Source organism: Ptychodera flava, chromosome 4 (genome assembly GCF_041260155.1).
Source record: "Ptychodera flava strain L36383 chromosome 4, AS_Pfla_20210202, whole genome shotgun sequence".
NCBI lineage: Eukaryota > Metazoa > Hemichordata > Enteropneusta > Ptychoderidae > Ptychodera > Ptychodera flava.
Window position 1 is genome coordinate 27,419,762 of NC_091931.1, and position 20,253 is coordinate 27,440,014.

General features: G+C 38.4%; 1 protein-coding gene across 1 annotated transcript; it reads left to right on the forward strand.

Moving 5' to 3' along the window:
* The first annotated feature begins 1,368 nt into the window (after window positions 1-1,368).
* LOC139132194 (uncharacterized) lies at window positions 1,369-19,035 on the forward strand. The gene is made up of 8 exons (XM_070698584.1): window positions 1,369-1,704; window positions 3,453-3,672; window positions 10,012-10,133; window positions 10,893-11,075; window positions 14,306-14,479; window positions 16,021-16,116; window positions 16,780-16,866; window positions 17,305-19,035. Exons 1-8 carry the CDS (start codon window positions 1,473-1,475, stop codon window positions 17,424-17,426), a joined length of 1,236 nt encoding a protein of 411 aa, XP_070554685.1. The 5' UTR covers window positions 1,369-1,472; the 3' UTR covers window positions 17,427-19,035.
* Window positions 19,036-20,253: the final 1,218 nt, after the last annotated feature.

The window sequence follows — 20,253 nt, forward strand, 5'->3', positions numbered from 1 at the left end:
ATTTGCTGCAATGTCTCTCTAGTTTGTCTTTTTCCAGAGCTATTTCGTACTCTAGATGGTAGTTGAATTTCACTTGCAACATAAAAGCTGCAAAGTGTGGTTTACTCTGTTTCATTTTCATGGCATAGATGTGTCTTTTGGCTAACAGTAGCAAGTGATTATGAATATCAGAGCAACCGTCAACACCAAAGAGCACTTCATTAAAGTTATGTCTCGTGAACAAACTGAGAGATTCCTCGAAAAATGTGTGAAACTCGTTCCAGAAGGTCTCGGTGAATTTACAGGTGTAGAAAAGATGATCTAGTGTCTCGTTGCTGGTTTGGCAGAATAAACAGAGCGGTGATTGGTCCATGCCTCTTCTAGATAGATCGTAGTTTGTGTAAAGAATATGATGAAGAAGTTTGAACTGGAATTCACGTGTTTTTGTGTCTATGGCTACCTTAAATGGTAGGCTATATGTAGGAGGCCATGGTCCAGTAAAGTCATATTCTCTTTCATAATAGCGTTCATTAATTGGACTTAAGTCCTCTTTACTGTCAATGGCGTTTCTGATGCTCTCCCTTGTAACTTTGTGGGAGGGTCGAAAGTTACAATTAAAAAACACATATTCGTATTCATCTTTAAACACCGGCTCAACCAGCAATGGTTTTGGCCTCTTAATTCTGAGACATGTGATTGCTCCATAAAGAAGGAGAACTTCGTTCCCTTGGAGGTTTTTGTTGGCTAACTTATCCCATGATAGATACCCCTCCTCGGTAAGTAAATCAAATATTAATTCAAACCCTTTCTGTCGTAGCTTTGGATTATAGACAGAATTCCCTCCAATTAGAACTTTTGAGCAGATTTTGTAATAAGGCTATCTGGTCCTTACAGCGGTTTCGTTCAATCTCAAAAAATCTGAAGGTTTGGTTTCTAGCTAGCAGTACTCACTGCAATCTCTTATCACTGTCTCTCTTACAAAATGTCAACGGGAAAACGTTCATGGAAGGATATATAACACGGGAAATGTCGGCCATTAAGGATGTCGTACCCTTTTGAAACTTATATTTCGACTCCGAGAACTGGGTGGACAACCTTTGCTTGATTTGAACGACGCCAAAGTCTAGCATATAAGCCCTACACACTGTATTTGTAAGTTCACGCATAGACCTACATTCACATTGTACCGTGTCTCAGAAGACAGCAAAATATGAAATGTTAAAGAACTCACTTTAATTTCTTTGCGGATTATTAAAAGAAGACTTATAATTTTTATTTAAGTTCATCATCTTTGATGTTAGAATCATAAACAGATGTTCGGTTGGTATGGAAACCTTCAGTGCTACAACGTAAGCTACTGGTGACGGAGGAAGCATGCGTGCGCATCTGTTGCAAAAGAGAACATCATACGTGAAGGGCTATCATTTCTCCTTTGGTCTTAGCGAAGGCAAACATTCCTAAAAAATCAGTATCACCTCGGCAAAAATAGATCTATGCAGTGCAAGATGATGAAGAACATCGGCTATCTTTGCCTGCTTGTAACAATCTTCGCATCTTCTGTCAAATTCATCGATGGATACGGGTCCGGCGCGCCGACAAGCGCTTGCGAATCCATGACACCGGGGCACTCATCGCAAGGCGACCCGTTGTCCCCGCAAGAGGGAACGTCTCCGGTTGGACTGAGTCTCTCGACCGTCAGTTACAGCCCAGGTAGCCAGGTTACAGGTATGTGAAATATCACTTACATGAGTCAAGACATCAAGATGCTCTTATTGACCCCTTTGCGAAATACCGTGATACACCAGGGCACCTAACGAGCCAAAACTGAGTAGAAAAAAAAGTAAAAAAAAGTAACGGAATATGTTCAAAATACCTTTGTTTCTAAATATGACACCTATTAATTGCTTTCCGAGTCATTTTCTAAGAAAGAGTGATATGAAATATATATACAAGACCAGAAACAAGGAAAATGAAGTATAATACCTCTCTCTCTCCTCTCTCTCTCTCTCTCCTCTCTCTCTCTCTCTCTCTCTCTCTCTCTCTCTCTCTCTCTCTCTCTCTCTCAAAACGTCTTGAAAAATTCGAGCACAAAGACAACAAAAGACAAGGAAATATATTTAAAAAAAAACAATTTTCACAGTGAATGAGATGTTTAACGTATAGAAAATATTGGTTGTGATTTCAAATTTTAAGACTTTTTACATTTCATAAGCATTTTAGAAATCTCTAGATACATTTATTTTGCCTGCAGCATGGGTGTGAAAGGAACGTACTTATAAACAGGAGCTTTATGCGCCATATGTTGCTGATTTCTAACTGACTTTCAGCGTCGTCACCGGAAATGACGGCATCGAAAAGAAATATGTTAATTACTTTCTTTTAATAAATGTGACGGGGTGGCTAATGGTATGCATATCTCAAACGTTTTTTGCTATATTTCAAGATAATACATCTTTGAACACATATGGTAACAATTTTATCGAACTAAACATTGCATACATCAACGCCGGGTGATAGTATGGAGAGAGAGAGAGAGAGAGAGAGAGAGAGAGAGAGAGAGAGAGAGAGAGAGAGAGAGAGAGAGAGAGAGAGAGATATCGCGATCGCGATCGCGTCAGGCCAATGCACCAGCAGTGACAAAAAAAATTGTGTTCCAGACCCGGAAGTTACCGTGGCTTGGTGCCCTTGAATTGAGCAAGCCCCTTTGCTTCTACCCTTCTCAGATGAAATGTGTAGCTGGATCCATTATTTTATGTTAATGCGTTAATGAATGAATGAATAATGAATGAATGAATGAATGAATGAATGAATGAATGAATGAATGAATGAATGAATAAATGAATGAATGAATTAATAATGTATCGCTGCTGCCGGTTTTTAACATAATATCGCTGCTGTTGCCTTTCGTTCGTGTGTTTTCAGACTTTAAAATGCCTTAGTATACAACAACAGTTCAGGTGTGCTGAGACTTTGGGGCAGTTGATAATTTAAAATACGATCGTGGTGAACGGAAATCATCGCATCTGACCTAAAACCCTCTCAACAGTTCCTTAAATGATCGTTTGGAAGTTATTTAATTTTAACCTCCTTCAAACACGATAAATTCACAAGAAGAAGACGATGGCAGTTTAACTTCACGGTTACAGGGTTTTTGAAAAGCAAATATTTGACAAAATCCGGAAGCTGATCGAGTATCAAGCAGATACACCTTTCTATGGCCATAACATTGGCACATTTGTAGTCCTCGATAACTAGACATTGTGCTTCAACTTCCCTGAATTGTGCTTCAACTTCCCTGAATTGTGCTTCAACTTCCCTGAATTGTGCTTCAACTTCCCTGAATTGTGCTTCAACTTCCCTGAATTGTGCTTCAACTTCCCTGAAGCGTAATGGTTTGTCATGCATGTCCACTACATGTTCAAGTTGTAGAGCATGCTCTGGGACATTTTTAGAATTTCTTTATTGTTTTGTAGTGCAACTGGAAGGAAGTGAATACGGAGGGGTGATGTTGCAAGCTCGACAACAAGGTCAGACAACTCCAGTCGGTAGCTTCAGCGACCCACCGTCGGGCATGAAACTTCTCACCTGCACAAACGAAGGCGACACTGTCACTCACTCGAACGAGCGGCCAAAGGCGGGATTAGAGATCACATGGACGGCGCCCTCTATCGGATTAGGGCCGATCGAATTCGTGTAAGGCTTTTATTTTCATGCTACAGCATTTTGTCGTGCTAGTGAAAGCCACTCGTCATTCAAGTTTCAGGTTTGTTTCTGCGTCTTGGTTTTCTATCGTTATCATCATCATTGTCATCATCATCGACTGATCTGAAGTATGGATATCATCAATACTGCTTGACGCACCCTTTCTTCCTGCTGATTATTTAGTTTTGTCTCAAACTGACTTGGTCCAGGGCAAGTTATTAAAAAAAACCCCTGTGAACAGTTTACATTCCTTGAAATTGTGGCCTTGTTTTGTTAATAGTTTGCAGCAACGATGTAATCTTCTATTGGCAATTATTAAGGTAGTATGATTCTCGAAAGTGAAAGATTTAAACTTTAGCCTAAACTCTCCTCAATGAAAATTTTAACCATTCTCTCACCAAATAAAATATAAAAATCAGGTGGCACCGTGCAAATTTTGGTACTAGAGAAACAAGTTACCTTACATTTACCGATATTTGAAATACGATACGGTCGCTATCCCTGTCTTAAGTTTATCGGGCAAAATAAATTTTCAATTTTCTAAAAACTAAGACGGTGAAATGTTTCTTCCTCAAAGAGCTATAAAATAAGGCCCCGCAAGTGGTAGATCGGAAAAGAACTCTGAAAGTTTTGGAGTCCGAATATTTGTCCCCAAAGGCGCATTTTTTTTTTTTTTTTTTTTTTTTTTAATAATTTTTTTATTGGCTTTCAGAAAAAGAAAGACAAAAACAAAAAAAACACAACAGAAAAGAAAAACCAAACAAAGAAAAAAACAAAAAAGCAGGACAGTGCTTCGGTTTAAAATCTCGAAATTCTATTGGCAAAATAGACTTAATTTTGACCATTTTGAATCCGTGTCATCTTTATCAAAGAAACTTAATTTATGTTTATGTTTTTCTACTGTTATTCTTTCTTGTACCCATATTGTAAATTGTTGAATCTTTGGTATTCTGTGCAATCTTCTGCAATCATATATGTATTTCTTACCTAAAATTACTAAACATTAACAGTGAATGTATCATCTTTCGTTATAATTCCCAATATAACGTTCTCCTGAATCAGTGTTATTGGAATATTACAATTTTTCAGCAAAAGCGATTCTACATCACTCCAAAATTGAAGAATATGTTTGCACTCAAAAAAAAGATGGACTATGTCTTCCACCCATTCATTACAAAAAGTACATTTGTCATTTGTGATTACATTTCTTATTTTTAAAAATTTATTGGTAGCTATTGTACGTGTAAGAATCTTGTACTGAAAGCTTTGCAGGGCAGTATCGTCTGTAATTTTGAAGGTCAATGGAAAGAATTTTTTTAGGTCACCGACATGAAATCTTTCTATCCACTTGGTCGTACTGACTTGTGTTTTAACTTTGTTCATTACCGTACTTTGAAAAGACTTAAATATACTTTCCTACATATTTTTTCTGAAAAACGCTGGTTTATTAATCGATTATGTGTTTTATTTTTTATTTTTGCTTTCAATTGCTTAGGAATAGCATCAATAATACTTATGAACTTCAACCTTTCTGATTGTGGTATATTGTATTTATGACTAAATTGATTAAATGTCATGACACAGTGATTTTCATCTAGTAAATCTTCCAAATTGCAGATACCATGTCTATGCCACTTAACATAATGCACTGATTTATTATCGATTTGAATGTTTGGATTGGACCAAATGCACTGTGTGACTGGATCGCTATCTTCGTCGTCTTGATTCAATTGTTTCAGTTGGTCAGACCATGTCATCAAAGTATCTTTCCAGAACTTATTTTGACTAAAATATATTGATGCTACATTCCTTGCAATTGGTGGAGTAAAATAGTGGAGACACTGACCACTAAATCCACTAACAGCCTTAAACCATTCCTTCCATTGACTTTCTTTATCACACATTAATCTATGAATCCAAGTAATATGTAAAGAACTAGCTAATGTTGACAAGTCTAACATGTTCAGACCGCCATTTTGCACATCACAGCATAATCTTAGTCTGTTTATTTTTGGCTGTCTGTTGTTCCATATAAAGTTAAAGAGAACGTCATTCACTTTTTTTACGAGAGTTGTGGACATAATTGGTAGGACTGACATAATATGTATGAGCTTCGGTATTGCCAATGTTTTAACCACACATATTTTCCCACATAGAGTCAGAGATCTTGTCGCCCATATACTTAACAAGCGTTCAATTGAACTGACAACCGGCAAGTAGTTTAGTTCTTCAATTATTTCAAGCTTTACATCAAAGGTGATTCCAAGTAGAGTGAAAGGTTCGTCAGACCATCGAATATTTTGTTTTGTTTCCAGCCGTTGCCCACAGCAGGCTTTTGAACCAAACCAAATCGCTTTAGTTTTATCAAAGTTTGGACAGAGACCAGAGATTAAAGAAAACTTTTCCAATATGTTAAGGGCCTCCTGCAATGACCTTTGTGAACCATCTAAGAGTAAAAACGAATCATCAGCATACTGACCTAGTAGGAATTCTTTCTGACTTATGTAAAAACCTTTAACGTGGGGAGACCTTCTTATTGAGGCTGCCAAAAGCTCGACTGCTGTAATGAATAAGTAAGGCGACAATGGGTCACCCTGTCGAACTCCTCTATGAAGATCGAAAAATTGTGAAAAGTTCCCATTATTTATTACACAACTGTTTATATTTCTATAACAAATTTCTACCCATTTACAGAAACTTTCACCAAACTTGAAATATTTCAGTACTTTTAACATATAGTCCCATTCTATTGAGTCGAAAGCTTTTTCGAAGTCGATCAACAACATTAAACCTGGCAAATTCTTTTCTTTGGCGGTGGATAAAACATCGTAGACGAGTCTGGTATTTTCCCCAATAAATCGCCCTTTCAAAAACCCCTTTTGATTTTCATGGATAATATCGGGTAACACACCTTTCATTCTATTGGCTAACACTGTTGATGCAATCTTATAATCTGTGTTCAATAGAGTTATTGGTCGCCAGTTCTTTAAAAGTTGCCTGTCTTTATTTTGTTTTGGCAAACATGTAATTATACCTTGTTTTTGTGTTATTGAGAATTCACCAGAATGGAGAGCTTGATTTAATGACCTCGTGACGAATTTTCCAATTGTCACCCAGAACATCTTATAAAACTCTGGTGGAAAGCCGTCTGAACCTGGACTTTTATTATTTGACATACCTTTCAATGCTTTTGTACATTCTTCAATTGTCAATGCACCCTCTAATTTTTGACTCTGCTCTACATTAAGTTTAGGGATATCTTCATGGTCTGTCAGAAACACACTGTCAGTTATGTTCTCACGACCTCGTTTACTAGTATACAGTGCTTCATAATATGATTTTTGTGTCTTTAAAATTTGTTGTTGTTCTGTTACAACTTTATCTTTTTCGATCAGTTTATATATGGTTTTATTAACATACTGTCTTTTTTCAAGCGAACAAAAGTATTTTGATGGTTTTTCGCCTTCAGCTGACCACCGTGCTTTTGAGCGCAAAATTGCTCCTTCTACTTTAATTTGCCTTAATTTCTCGACTGATAGCTTTTTTGATTCTAGTTTGTCTAGATTTTGTGCAGTGGGGGAATCTGTAAACTCTCGCTCAAGATCTTCTATTTCTCTTTCTAATTCTCTTTCTTTTGCTTCCCTTTCTCGTTTTTTTCCTACTGGCATATGATATGGAGGCACCTCTAATTTTCAACTTTATCATTTCCATAACAACTGGTCAGGTATTGTGTATTTTTCATCTTCCTGGGTCGATGAATTGTGATCACGGTAATCGTTGAGAACTTCCCTAATAGTTTCATTGACTAAATTGATGTAATTTTTATCATTTAAAAGGGAGGTGTTCAGCTTCCAGAAACCTTTCCCTCTGCTATGATTGATAATAGAAACACTAAGCAGTATAGCTGCATGATCTGTTCTATACCCTGGGGAAATTTGACATTTCTCTGTCACTGAGGCAAAATCTGAGAGGTTAAGAAATAATCTAACCGACTTTGTATTAGAATTGGATTTTTCCTTCGCCATGTGTATTTTCGCTTGTTTTCATTCCGTGCACGCCAAACATCTATTAAATTAAAATCTGAACACATCAAATCTACTGCTCCTCTTGCACCAGGATTTACGTAAGTTCTGTAGCCAAATGTATCTAGTTCATGATTTCTAACAACATTCCAGTCACCTACTGCGATGATGGAATTATTTTCAAACATTTCTATATCTGCATGTAATGTTGAAAAGAAAACTGGTTCGTCGCTGTTTGGGCCATAAGGACATGATAACGTGAAACGCTTCTCCATAATTGTAATATCCAATGGAATATATCTCCCCCAGGGTCACATTTAATTTTGTTCATTTTAAACTCAACATTTCTTGCAAACAAGATAGCAACTCCTCTACTTGTACTCGACCCTGAACTGAAATAACATGGTGCACCCCATTCATTACGCCATCTATTTACGTCATCATCCACAGAATGTGTTTCTTGTAAACAACAAATAGAAAACCGTTTTTGTTTCAGCCAAAGAAAGAGGTCTTTACGCTTCTTATATTCTTTTAAACCACGGACATTCATAGAAATGATCTCTAACTTATCAGACATGAGAGTCAGGAAAACAGACGAAACAAAGCACTAGCCCTCGGGAAGAGCGGGAGAACAAAGGAAAAAAAGGAGAAAAAAAGCGAAAAAAGAGGGAAAAAAACAAAAAAACAAAAAAGGAAAACAAAAAAGCGAAAAGGCATCGCAACAAAGACGCTAACGACAGAGCCGTACTCATTTTGTCAAAGAACCCACAAAAATTGACATAAAAGAGGCTCCGTCCTGAAACTTGGTTTTGCTTGTCTACCAAAAATTTAACGCACTTCAAAGTTTTGTTGCCAAGTATTTCTGCCAAAAATAGACGCACTTCAAAATTATGTAACCACTCCATGTTGAAAATTACCATTTCAATATTACTGCTCATTAACATATTCTGAACAAAGAAGAAACCATTAGCACATTCACATTTTTGAATTTACAAATGTTTTGAGAGGCACAAAAACATTAGCGGACAAAGACTTCAAGAAAAATTTTGGGATTTAGACAATATAAAGATATAAACATGGAGGGAAAAAAATGAAAAGACCGCTTACATGGCTTAAATAATGATGTTTTGACGGGGCCGGTACTGGCACCCGTCAATATAAAGCTTGCCATTTCTAAAAGAAATCTTCTTTTTCTCTTTTCTGGCAGCATCCATGACTGGCTTCAGTTGTTTTCTTCTTTCTAAGTCTTCTCTAGGAAGGTCATTGGTTATAAAAATGCCTGTCCCTTCCAAAACGGTTCTTGCTCTTCTGAGAATGTCAAACTTCTGCGGCCTATTGTGTAGTCTTACAATGATCTGTCTTGGTCTTCTATTTCCTTTAAAACCAGTTCTGTGAGCGTTCTCGATTTCATTCATCGAAACATCAAAATGTGAAGACAGGATTTCTCGTGTAATGGTCATAGTATCTTCGTTTTGTTCTCTTCTACTCCGCCAATGCGCACGTTGAAACTCCTTGAATGTCTCTCATGTCGAGTATTATCTTCTTTCAGATCTTTCAGCTCATATCGTGCATTCTCAACATCAACTTTCAAGTTTACCAGCTGCTTTCTCAGGCCTTCAATTTCATTTTTCAAATCGGCGACTTCGTCTCCCGTGTATTCAAGTGCTTTCTCAAAGTCCTTTTGCGTTGATTCAACGACTTCAAGTCTTTTCAAAGTTTGGACTATGATTTCGTTATTTTCTTTCATGTCGCTTTGTATCTTTGTGACCGCTGAGTACATAAATTTACGGAATTCAGAGTCATCATCCACTATACGCTTATCTTCTGGTGCAACACAGAAACCTTCAAAATCAGTTATGCGTTTCGGTGAACCAGGTGTGGCCTGTTCGTTCATTGAGGTACCGGTTTTTGCTGAGTTTTTCGTTTTCCTACCTCCTGACTGCATTCTTCTGTACTCTTTAGCCTCTTTCGTGGTTAATTGAAGTCGTTTTGTTGGTAATGTCTTTGTTTTCGGGCAGAAAAGTGAAGATTTTGACGGCGATGACGGAGCCTCCCAAAAACACGTCTTCACTGTAGCGCCACCATTGTTCTCCTCCCCCCAAAGGCGCATTTTACCATTATGATAATATGCTATATTGACGACCCTCTTCCTGCAACGGCTACAGTGATTTGTTTCGACATTAAATGAAGGTATCTAACAGCACTCGGTTTTAAACGAATGTCTCGAAGCGCAATTTCTGATATATTTCGAGACAGCAAACATACATGACACAAATCGTTATGATAATCATCTCCCCTTCCTTCACAGGGCAACGATAGCAACAGATCATGACACCTATTGGACGGGCGTCAAGTCTGTTGAACTATCTGAGGTCATCGAGGGTAACGCGCCACACCACTCTGAAAATACAATGCCTCCAAGAAACGACGGTAGTACTGATTCATTTTGTCGTCTGTAATATGTATCATGAGAAACTTGCCATATCATGTCTGCCTGGCTTACCGTTTACGATAAGCATCGCCTTGTATCTCGTGAAGCATAAATTTTGTCGTGTACCATTTGGTACATCCGCTTGGATTTACCTTATGAGACACCTGCATACGATTAGGCAATCATCAGCTATAGCTGACATGATGTCAAACCAAAAGATCCACACGTCGTATATATTCATCTGATATCTCATTGACAAATCTAACTTTCATGCTGAAACTATTACTTTTGTTGGACTCTTTCACGTAGAATGCGCCTCGGGGCCCAGTGGGCTGCAACAGACTTCACCAAATTTATTTTGTTGAACTTCGCTCAGTTCTGGAACAGTACACTGTGTAGTGTAATTATGGTATCAATACTAATGCTTGTATCCGTGTCAGTTTTTTTTATATAATCTGATATAAAACGGAGCAACAAGGTTAGCTTATAATAGTAAGATTCATCATATCTGCAGCCTGGAGCGACTGCAGTGATACGCCTGCGCAGATTCCCATAAACAAGATCTTTAATGTCTCCGTGAATATTAGATCTTTTGTGAGGATTTTCTTCGCTTTATCGACAAATCTTTCAGTGTCTTGTGGTCGGACATATGTACGAATACCTTCATGCGATTTAAACAGCTTATTTTCTATTTCCTTGGTACGAGCAGACACAACGTGTCTTTCAACGTCACCATATCTTCAGTGATTTCATTTCAGTCAGTCATATTCTGGCGTCAGCCACGTTAGGCAGAGGGGAAGAAGACCCTGGAACAACGGACTCCCAAATGTCTAACCATGATAGTTATGGAGAGAGCTCATCCAGCTATTTATGGTGGAGTTCGAGTTCGAGCTGGAGTCCGTCGAGCGCTGATTCAGAATGGAGTTCAGATTATAGCGACGGTCAGATTGCTATTATTTCTTAATCTTTCTTCACGGGATATGAAATTTCAAGCGTCTCCTTGATTATCTGGCTCTGGCAGTCTGGTACAAATAAGTCTCTGAAGTGGAAATATTTCATTCAGTGTATAAGTTTTTTTCTTTCTCGGACTATTGACATTTGATAGTGTCGACAGTTTTGGTACCACTCCGACAATTTACCATTTTTTAATTATATCTTTGAGTTAGTGTACAATTTTCGTAAGTTCGGTTTACAAAGTACAAGGAAACATGTGCTTGTTCGCAGCTGTTCCCATAAGATGATCTTCGCTTTAATAGTCGACTTCTTTAGGGGCTGGTCAGTTTCTTCGGCCTGGATTATTTTTGCCGACGTCAAAAAGTGGCTGACACCCCTATTCCAACTTTCGAAAACAGGGTGACCCCCCTTGCGCGCGACAAAGGTAAAAGAAAAGGTGGAGTATAAATTGAATAATTCAGTGTGTGTGTGTGTATATATATATATATATATATATATATATATATATATATATATATTTTTTTTTTTTAGGGTATAATTTAAACATTCAGTCATTCTGTGTTTTAATGAAATTGTTGTCAAGTCAGTTGTAAGATAGGAACTTAAACGATTCTAAAGTTTGAATACAGTATTTTGAATGAGCTGGGAATGTACTCCACTCTTTTTGTGCATAAGCAGATGTCTAGAACTGTTGTAAGAAAAATGTGATTGTGAAATATTCGTGCATGTTGCTTTCTAATGCTGAATTCTCATAGAAGAAACAGAAAAGTATCAGGAACTTGTCATGCTTTTCATATGAACTGCAGATTTCATAATGATTAGTACATTTTACAAAACAGACTTTCAATTACAGACATCAAGATATATGTGACATAATATCTCTGATATCTTAATTTACTGCGCCCGAAGGGCGCTCCGAAAAATATTAAACACCCAGATATCTCTGATCTATATATATATATTTCTGATATATGAAAGTCATGCAGTTGAAGGGCACGCTGAAAAATATTGTTTGATATTTTAAAGAAATGCGCCCGAAGGGTGCGCCGAAAAATTTTAAACATAGAGGTATCTCAGATATATATGTGTCTGATATACTAAAGTTTTGCACTAGGACGGGGCTCTGAAAAATATGTCTTATTATTATTAAAGTTACGCGCCCGAAGGGCTCGCCGAAAAATGCAACTTAATGATGAAATTTGTGGCTGGCACAATGCATTTTTCGCAAGTATAGCCATGTCGAAATTAAAAAACACACTGACCTCCTAATGGGCATTTCAAAGACATGCTGACCCCCTATCACCAAAGTCAAAAACAGGGTGACCCCCCATGAATCCACCCCCCAGGCCGAAGAAACTGACCAGTCCCTTATGTTTCAATGTTAGGTGAACCTGCGAATTTTTCTAAAAGGAAACGTGATTCCTACAATCAACTGATTATAAATCTTCCTGCGACTGGAAATACTTCATAATGGCGATTCCATAATTTGTGGGAAACTCATAACTTCGGTCAAACATTTCCTCTTCAGGGGTGTCGTACCGTCGCACCCCGAATATTGACGACTGCAGAACCTGATCAAAGAGGTGGTCACTTGTGTACAGTGTGGACGATTGGCGGCGCTCTAAGTTCACTTCTTTGGGTTAAAAGAGATATGGTCCGCTGTCAGCGAGTTTGTCTTCAGAAGACACGATTGCGCTCTTGAGGAAATCTCTTTGCAAAACCTTTGCAACTTCCTCCTACTTTAGGTTTCCTTCTTAATAACAAATTCAAATACGATTCAAACACCCAGTCTGAAGCCATCTCCAAGCAGGATCTGCATTGCTTTAGACTGTCGACAACGAGATGTGCTATTGTGGCGAGCAGTTTGAACGTTTCGCAAGGGCAAAAGCGACTTCACGTCTTTTGCGCTGGCACTCGAGCCTTCCTTCGGCTCTCGGTTGTGACTACGTCGGTATTTAAGGCACACAAGAATACTAGCCCGATTCGGGGTCGATAGAAATAGCTCATCCCTTTCCCCGGATGTGTTTTTATTGTTTTCCTTTTTGTTGGAAGCAACCCCCTTTTTTGTTGGAGGCAAAACCCATTCGTTAAAAGCAAGACTTTATGTACAAATTGTTTCAGTGAGCTCCACACAATTTGTTTACCACGGAGAAACTCATCATGATATTTGTGTAGCTAATAATGTCAGGAAACTTTAGGAAAGGCTGAAAATATTATCAACACTTCAATATTTGTTCATATCTTATTCCCAGACTTTAATTTGCTTCCTTCCAGTTGGCATTTACGTTTCTGGCTCACACCGACGAAAATTTCTTTGTTTTCATAACCGCATTTCAGCTTTTAAATAATGTGTACGTTCACAACAAGGGTATTTATAGTGGATTTTTATGTCTGAGTTCCCGCATACTCAGTTTTCGTATAAATCAAGTTATATTGAATTGAATTGAATTAAAATAGGGATCCGGGCTGTTCAGTTTCTTCTTCTGAGGCGGGAGCAGGGGAGGGGGTGTTGGATTATTGCTTACAGACATCAAAAAGCGGCAGACCTTTCGTACAGAGTTCTCTTAAAGAAAACTACAGTTTACAGTCAGGTTGTTGGTAAATGAAAGGTAGGGGTGTACCAAAAACTTCAGCTGAATATATAATTTTGGGTGGTATTTGCATTTCATGCGATTATTTAACAGTATCTTACAAAAGAAAAATCACACTGACCCCTTATTGAACATTTCCAGAGCATAGTGACCCACCTATGACCAAAATTCAAAACAGAGTGACCCCAACCAACCCCCTGTCTCCCAGGCCAAAGAAACCGACCTGTCTCTGTTGTTTTGCAATCATAGACTAGTTTTTTAATATCTCGTCTTATAAAGGTGATAGTTTTGATGCATCATTTTATGTCAATTGCAAATTCCTGTTCTTCTTCACACTTGCTGTTCAACTCGCCAAGAGAACGTCTATATCACGTCGTACATAAATGTGTACTGCTACACTTTACGTATGAATTCCAATCCTGACCGGAATTTACTGGCCAACAACAAGAATATGGTCTCAACATCAACAAAGTTGATAAGCTGTGTATATCAACATGCTTTGAGGAAAGTTTAGTTTAAGTTAAAAACAAAAACAATTGGAAGATTAATCGAAAGTTACAGCTACTGTTAAGTGAAAGCAAAATTCAGCTTGAGGAAAACTAAAAGTCGCTTCACTTTGTTTTCAGGACCACAGAAAGATAAGAACCCGTTGACTCTTACGGAGACAGTTCCCGGCAATGTCGACTCTACACGCAACGGGACAGTACTAGTGGTGCTCAGAGTGGTCAATGAACGTACTGACAGTGTATCAAACCCCGCAGCTGACGAAGGTGAAGAAACTGGCGTAACCCCCTTTCACCGTAAGCTCGTGTTTTTTGTCAGATTCGTTTGTACACGCATGCGTGGAGGGACCGTGTTCTGTGGTATTTTAACAATAGGCATGAATGCAATTCAATTAATCTTTGAATCATTGTTACGCTATGAAGATGGCTCACTAGTGACATCAGAGAGGGGAGCTACCAAAGTTATTGTGCAGGGTATGGTGTAGGTTGGCCCTGCGTACAATGCGGTGTGTCCCCGGCGTTATACGGCCTCCCACGACAAGGAGGCCGTATAACGTACTCAGGGCTAGATGTCGGTATACCCTAAATCATATGTGCTTGGGGTAGGGGACTACCAAGAATGACGCAGTTTTCGCCAACTCCATGGCATTGACCCCATTTTCTCAAAATTGAACTGGTACAGGCAGCTAATTGTTAAAATGTATTCAATAGTATCACCGCAGTAGATTCAAGGATAAATTAGCAAGGTTACTTCTTTCTGTACGAAAGTACATGGTAGAAATCACGACAAAGCAGTTTTTTGTGGGTTATTTTGAGAAATGCATCATTGTATACATCCATTGCTCGGCCAGCAACCAACGTGGTTCCCCTTACGTGTTTGAAACGTATTTGTAGAGGAGCATACTAGAAATCTACGCTGGAAAGAAATGACAGTGCTCCAGTCTTAAGGTAGAACGCTCCTCGGGGACACACTGTTGGACTCTCAAACTTTACAATTCTTTTCTGATATACAACTTGTGGGGGTTCATTTTAAAACTCTTGGCGCAAGGAATTTTTTTACTCGCTTAGTTTTTCGAATCGAAAATGTTATTTTTCTGTATAGAGTTAGCATAGGGATGGCAATTTTGAAATATCGGTAAATCTTGAGTTATTTGTTCCCTAATACCAAACTTTGCTCAGTAAACCCCGATTTTATTCTTGATTTTGAAAGAGAGTGGTTGAAAGATTCCTCAAGGAAAGTTTGAGCAAATCTTTAAGTCTTTCACTTTCGAGGCGCGAACTACCTTAATCAACTCACTACATCTTTGCAGGCTAAGATTTGTCATCTTGTACAATGTATTTGAATATCAAAGAAGCACGATAGGAAAACCTTTTCTCATCACATCTATTTACGACTAACTGTCATGAAGAAACCGACAGTTTCTCTACGCGTGCGTAGTCAAAACCACCTTAAGGCAGAATGCTACTCGGGAACAGATATTTGGACTCTCAAACTTTTACAAAGCATTTTCGGTCTACCACTCCCCTACCGGGGGCTCATTTTGAAGCTCATAGAGTGAAAAAAATTTTCACCGGCTTCAACAGCAGAAAAAATTATTTTTCGCCACAGAGTTGACAAGGAGTGGCGGCCATTTTGAATATTTATGTGTCGGTAAATAGGTAATTTGTTTCTCTAGTCCAAAGTTTGCACAGTGACCCGCGATTTTTATCCTTGATTTCGTAAGGGAATTTTAAAGTTTCATTGGAGAAAGTTCGGGCAAGATAGAGATTAAGTTTTTCAATTTCAAGGCGCGAATTACCTTTACCCCTTGGATTGATTTTTCTCATTGCATCCACAGCTGGCAACATAGATGCTAAGATGGACAGCAATGACTCGTCCAACCAGACTTTGTCTACCTCCATGCTGAACGACACCACCGGCGACAACCGAGAAGGTAAGCTGTGTATTTTTCTTTTCCAGACAGAATCTAACTGACGGCACATCGGTGTCCCTTTACTTGCAACATTCGGTATTTGATATGAGTACGTGTGTGATTTAATTCTGTTTGAGCACACGAGGAGATCGGCAAATTTCACCCTTTCATGCCCCTGCATTGAGCACTTCTTGAAAAATCACTTCAACTCATGACATCTTCATGAAGTTTTGCACATAACTCAATCCAGAGAATTAAATTTAACGGTCTTGTAAAATGTCACAGCAAGCGATTTTGAGATAATTTTCCTTTAACGTAATATGCCTTTTGGGAAAACTATGCATGTTCAATTTCTTAAACTCGCCTTCTAAAGCCTAACATCGCGACCATCACAGTTTGGTGTAGACTTTCATAGGATAGACAAAATATTCACAAGAAAAGAAAGTTTACCGCCGTGTACGTGCACTTTTGAGTAAGAAGTTTGAGCGATGTAGTTGTACCAAAGTGTAAACTTCCGTACGTGTAATTGTAATTGTACATGTAATGGTACATAGCAACAAACAGACCCCCTATCTGAGACGTTATTGATTTGGAGCCAAAGTGTCTACTGTGAAATCAATGGAAGCATGCACTAGTAGTATAAACTCTTATCATTTGTGAATTCCAATATTTTCGTTGTTCCAGAGTTACTCACTTTAGCTGTACCATCTTCGGACGATGCGGCTGACGGAGGAACTGGACGTACGCTGTGTGTGGACACTAAAGTCGCCGGTAAAAGCGTTTAAGTCACTATGGGGAGAGGGAGAGAGAGGGGGGAGAGAGAAGAAATAAAACTAAAAAGGAGTGTACAATTATTTGTGCCTGCAGCCCCAGCGCTTGACTGTTTCCCAAATAGTCCTGTGAGCAAATGAGAAAAAAAAATCACAAATCGGGATGACAAATTGTTAACGTACCTTTTGCCCATTCGCTGACATGAGGTAAATGCTGCCCCGCTAACCAGTAATATATGCTTGCAAGTACTTTTTTGCGACAGGCTTTGCTTGCTGCATACTCAGATTCACGGCAAGCTCTTTGATAGTTTCTGTCTTTCTCATCTCACCAAGTTGTAGCCGCACAACAGCGACAAACTTTACCCCTATGTCGCCAAATGGTTCAACATTTTAATATTAACAACACGTCATCATGTTTTTTTATCGCTGTATGCTGTAGCCGATCGAAACGACGCGATGAACAGCCGGGTATCCGTCCGATTGGTGGCGCTGACACTGGTCATCTCACTGCTCATGCCGTTGATGGCGGAACATGCCACGTCTCTGCATTTCGACTGTTGAGTTTACCTCAGCCAAAGAAAAACCTGTCTAGTTTGAGATGTAGTCCTGTTTACTTCTGTCAAACGTAAATCACAGATTGATAATTTAATACTTTCAGAAATGATCTCATATTGTTTCATGCGTACATCACTTTGACAAAAGACAATTTGTACTCCTACTTTCTGTTTAACATTTACAAAATCACACGACCAGAGAGAAGATGGAGCTAAGATAAAGTTGACGATAGTGTTTTTAGAAGATCATCGGTTACCACAGCAAGTGGTACATAAGCATGGAAAGTTTTTTGCATTTACAAGTAATTGGAGTTGAAGGCCATACTTTCAATTGAGCGCTTGTTATTTACATATCTTTTATCATTACTACCTCTTTGAAATTGTGTTATTACTGTCACTAGTGACTTCACTGTAAATTGACTACTTGATATCAAAGAATTACATGTAACTTGAATCTATCTTCATTTTCCTGCGCAAGTTTAAATTTACAGCCATCGTATTGAGTGGATGGTATAGAGTGAAACGACTTCTTGGTTCTAATCACCATTTCAAAAATTGATCTAAGCCCCATGGGTAAATTATTACGACAGAGGACTTTAGAATTTACAAGGATTTCTGCATCTCAGTGGCAATATTCCCACTTAGTAACCACATGATTTGATTTTGCTCAATCTACTCACTGCCACGAACGTTTGCATGTAAAAGATCAGAAAGTTCATGGTATTGCATCAGCATGGACAAGGCCACCCCTTTTGAGGAGTTATTTTGTCGACGTTGTTTTATTGGGAAATCGGTCTGCAAGACAGTTGAGACATATCACTTTAAGGCAAAATATACGATCTGTAAGAGAGCGCAGTTTCTGCGCATGCGTATGGTATAATAAGACAACTCATGTATGATAACGAAATTGTGTCTCGAAATGTTCCAGTTTACACATTGTAATGTACGATATTACAGTCGACACTCGTCATGTATTGGTATTACCTTTGGTGTATTTTTTTTTCAAAAAGCTGTTACTTTTCTTTGCTTAGGATGACAAAAAAGAGCTGCCTTGTTCCTCTGATTGAAGTACACGAAAGGATGTGAATATTAACACAGGCATTTACATTGATATTGTATCTATCCAAGGTTAAGTGATAGTCACAAAGGGGCGAATCATAAGAAATGATCGAATGATAATAAAATGAACAAGCCATCGTTTAATTCAGAAGATACAGAAGCAATTGGCGAGCAATCGTTGTGCGACGTTTTTCTCAATTTTATCAGCTGCTTTACCCTTCATCGTTTCAGTACGCTTTGGCCTATCTACCGGTATTTACAATATGCACACGCATAATGAATATAAAACTCGATATGGTGTTATTTGATCCCAGTCGTTATTGACTGGCCGTCAACAGTATAATACTGCGAAGAAACCAAACATTCTTCTTTTGATTGCCCCATTTTTGATTGACTGACCATAGCTATGACGTCATGGAATGTACTTTCACAATTCGCCCCATAATGTAGAAAGTTTCTGCTGTTTATGACGTATTAACTTTCATTGGAATATTTACGTGTAATTGCTCATTCCTTTTGCTTCTTAAAATAAAATAAATAAAAAAATTATTGATTTCACTCTCACGTGACCCATACGATCACATTGGATTTGTCCAAATATAAGACGTTGGCGTGCTTAGTACGTTTGAAACACAACACGAAAGTGGCTTGCAACAACTGAGAGAGACCTATTTAAGGGACAGTGGCTGTAACTTTTGATAATTTTTCAGTATTTTGTTTTCGAGGTGAACTGCAGTTTCCAGTCTCTCCACGGCTCAGCCTGTCCACCTCTAGACTGCACAGTTGTTGTTGACAGGCGAGTTTCGGTCCGGATTGAATTCAAATGTACACAATAACTGTACATTGTACATGCACGTATAGACGCTATGGGAGTTTCAAAATGGCATTGGGAGTAGAACAAGAACTTACTGCTGATGTACAGCGTGCTCGGAAGGTTATATATGATTGGTCGATTGTCACTATTCACAGAACTTACGATACGATTGACTTACAAAATAGTGAAAAATTCAAACGTCATACGCTAACTGCCCCATTAATCACTATTGATAATCTATAGTTTCAATTTTTGCAGAGATTTACATGTAAGTCATTGCCCCATGGCTTTCACAATTAAAATACTGGTTAACAGGTTCTCCAGTTGAATTTTTTACCTTAGGGACAACGGGCCGCGCCCTCTAACGTTAGGAACCAATGCATGTTGGAGGGTGCTTATTGGGGTGAATAAATACAAACAATTACACCCCACAAGAGAATGCTAACTTGTATGACAGCTTGTATAACTTGTATGACTATTCTACAGTTTTGCAAACTTTTATCATGGATATCTAAGTCAAAGTGATTCCTGCAGGCGTATTAACCAAAGTGACGGGATCGGAGACTGTGATCCGTGCTCCGAAGACAATTGCTTGATGATTCACATGTGTTTTCAATAAATACTCATTACTGTGATCTGTACGCCACTTTGCCTGTTTGACTCATCAGAGCACAAGAGTCCGATATGGATCACAATAAAACAATATAGAATAAGTAGTTTTATTTTTGAACGAAGAATGTTTTTTTAAAATTAAGAACAGGGCATTACGTTCAAGAGTGTGAGAGTGTGTTTATGCCTTCGGTATATCTCGACTCCAAGCTGTGTGCTTTGATATCATATTTGACTTAAAATACTATTACGAATAGAAAGTTATATACAATTTGTATACGCAAAGCTCTGGGCCACTATAAGTTTTGACCTACTTGTGATTGCCTTAGAATTATATGCAGGCTTGTTGTAG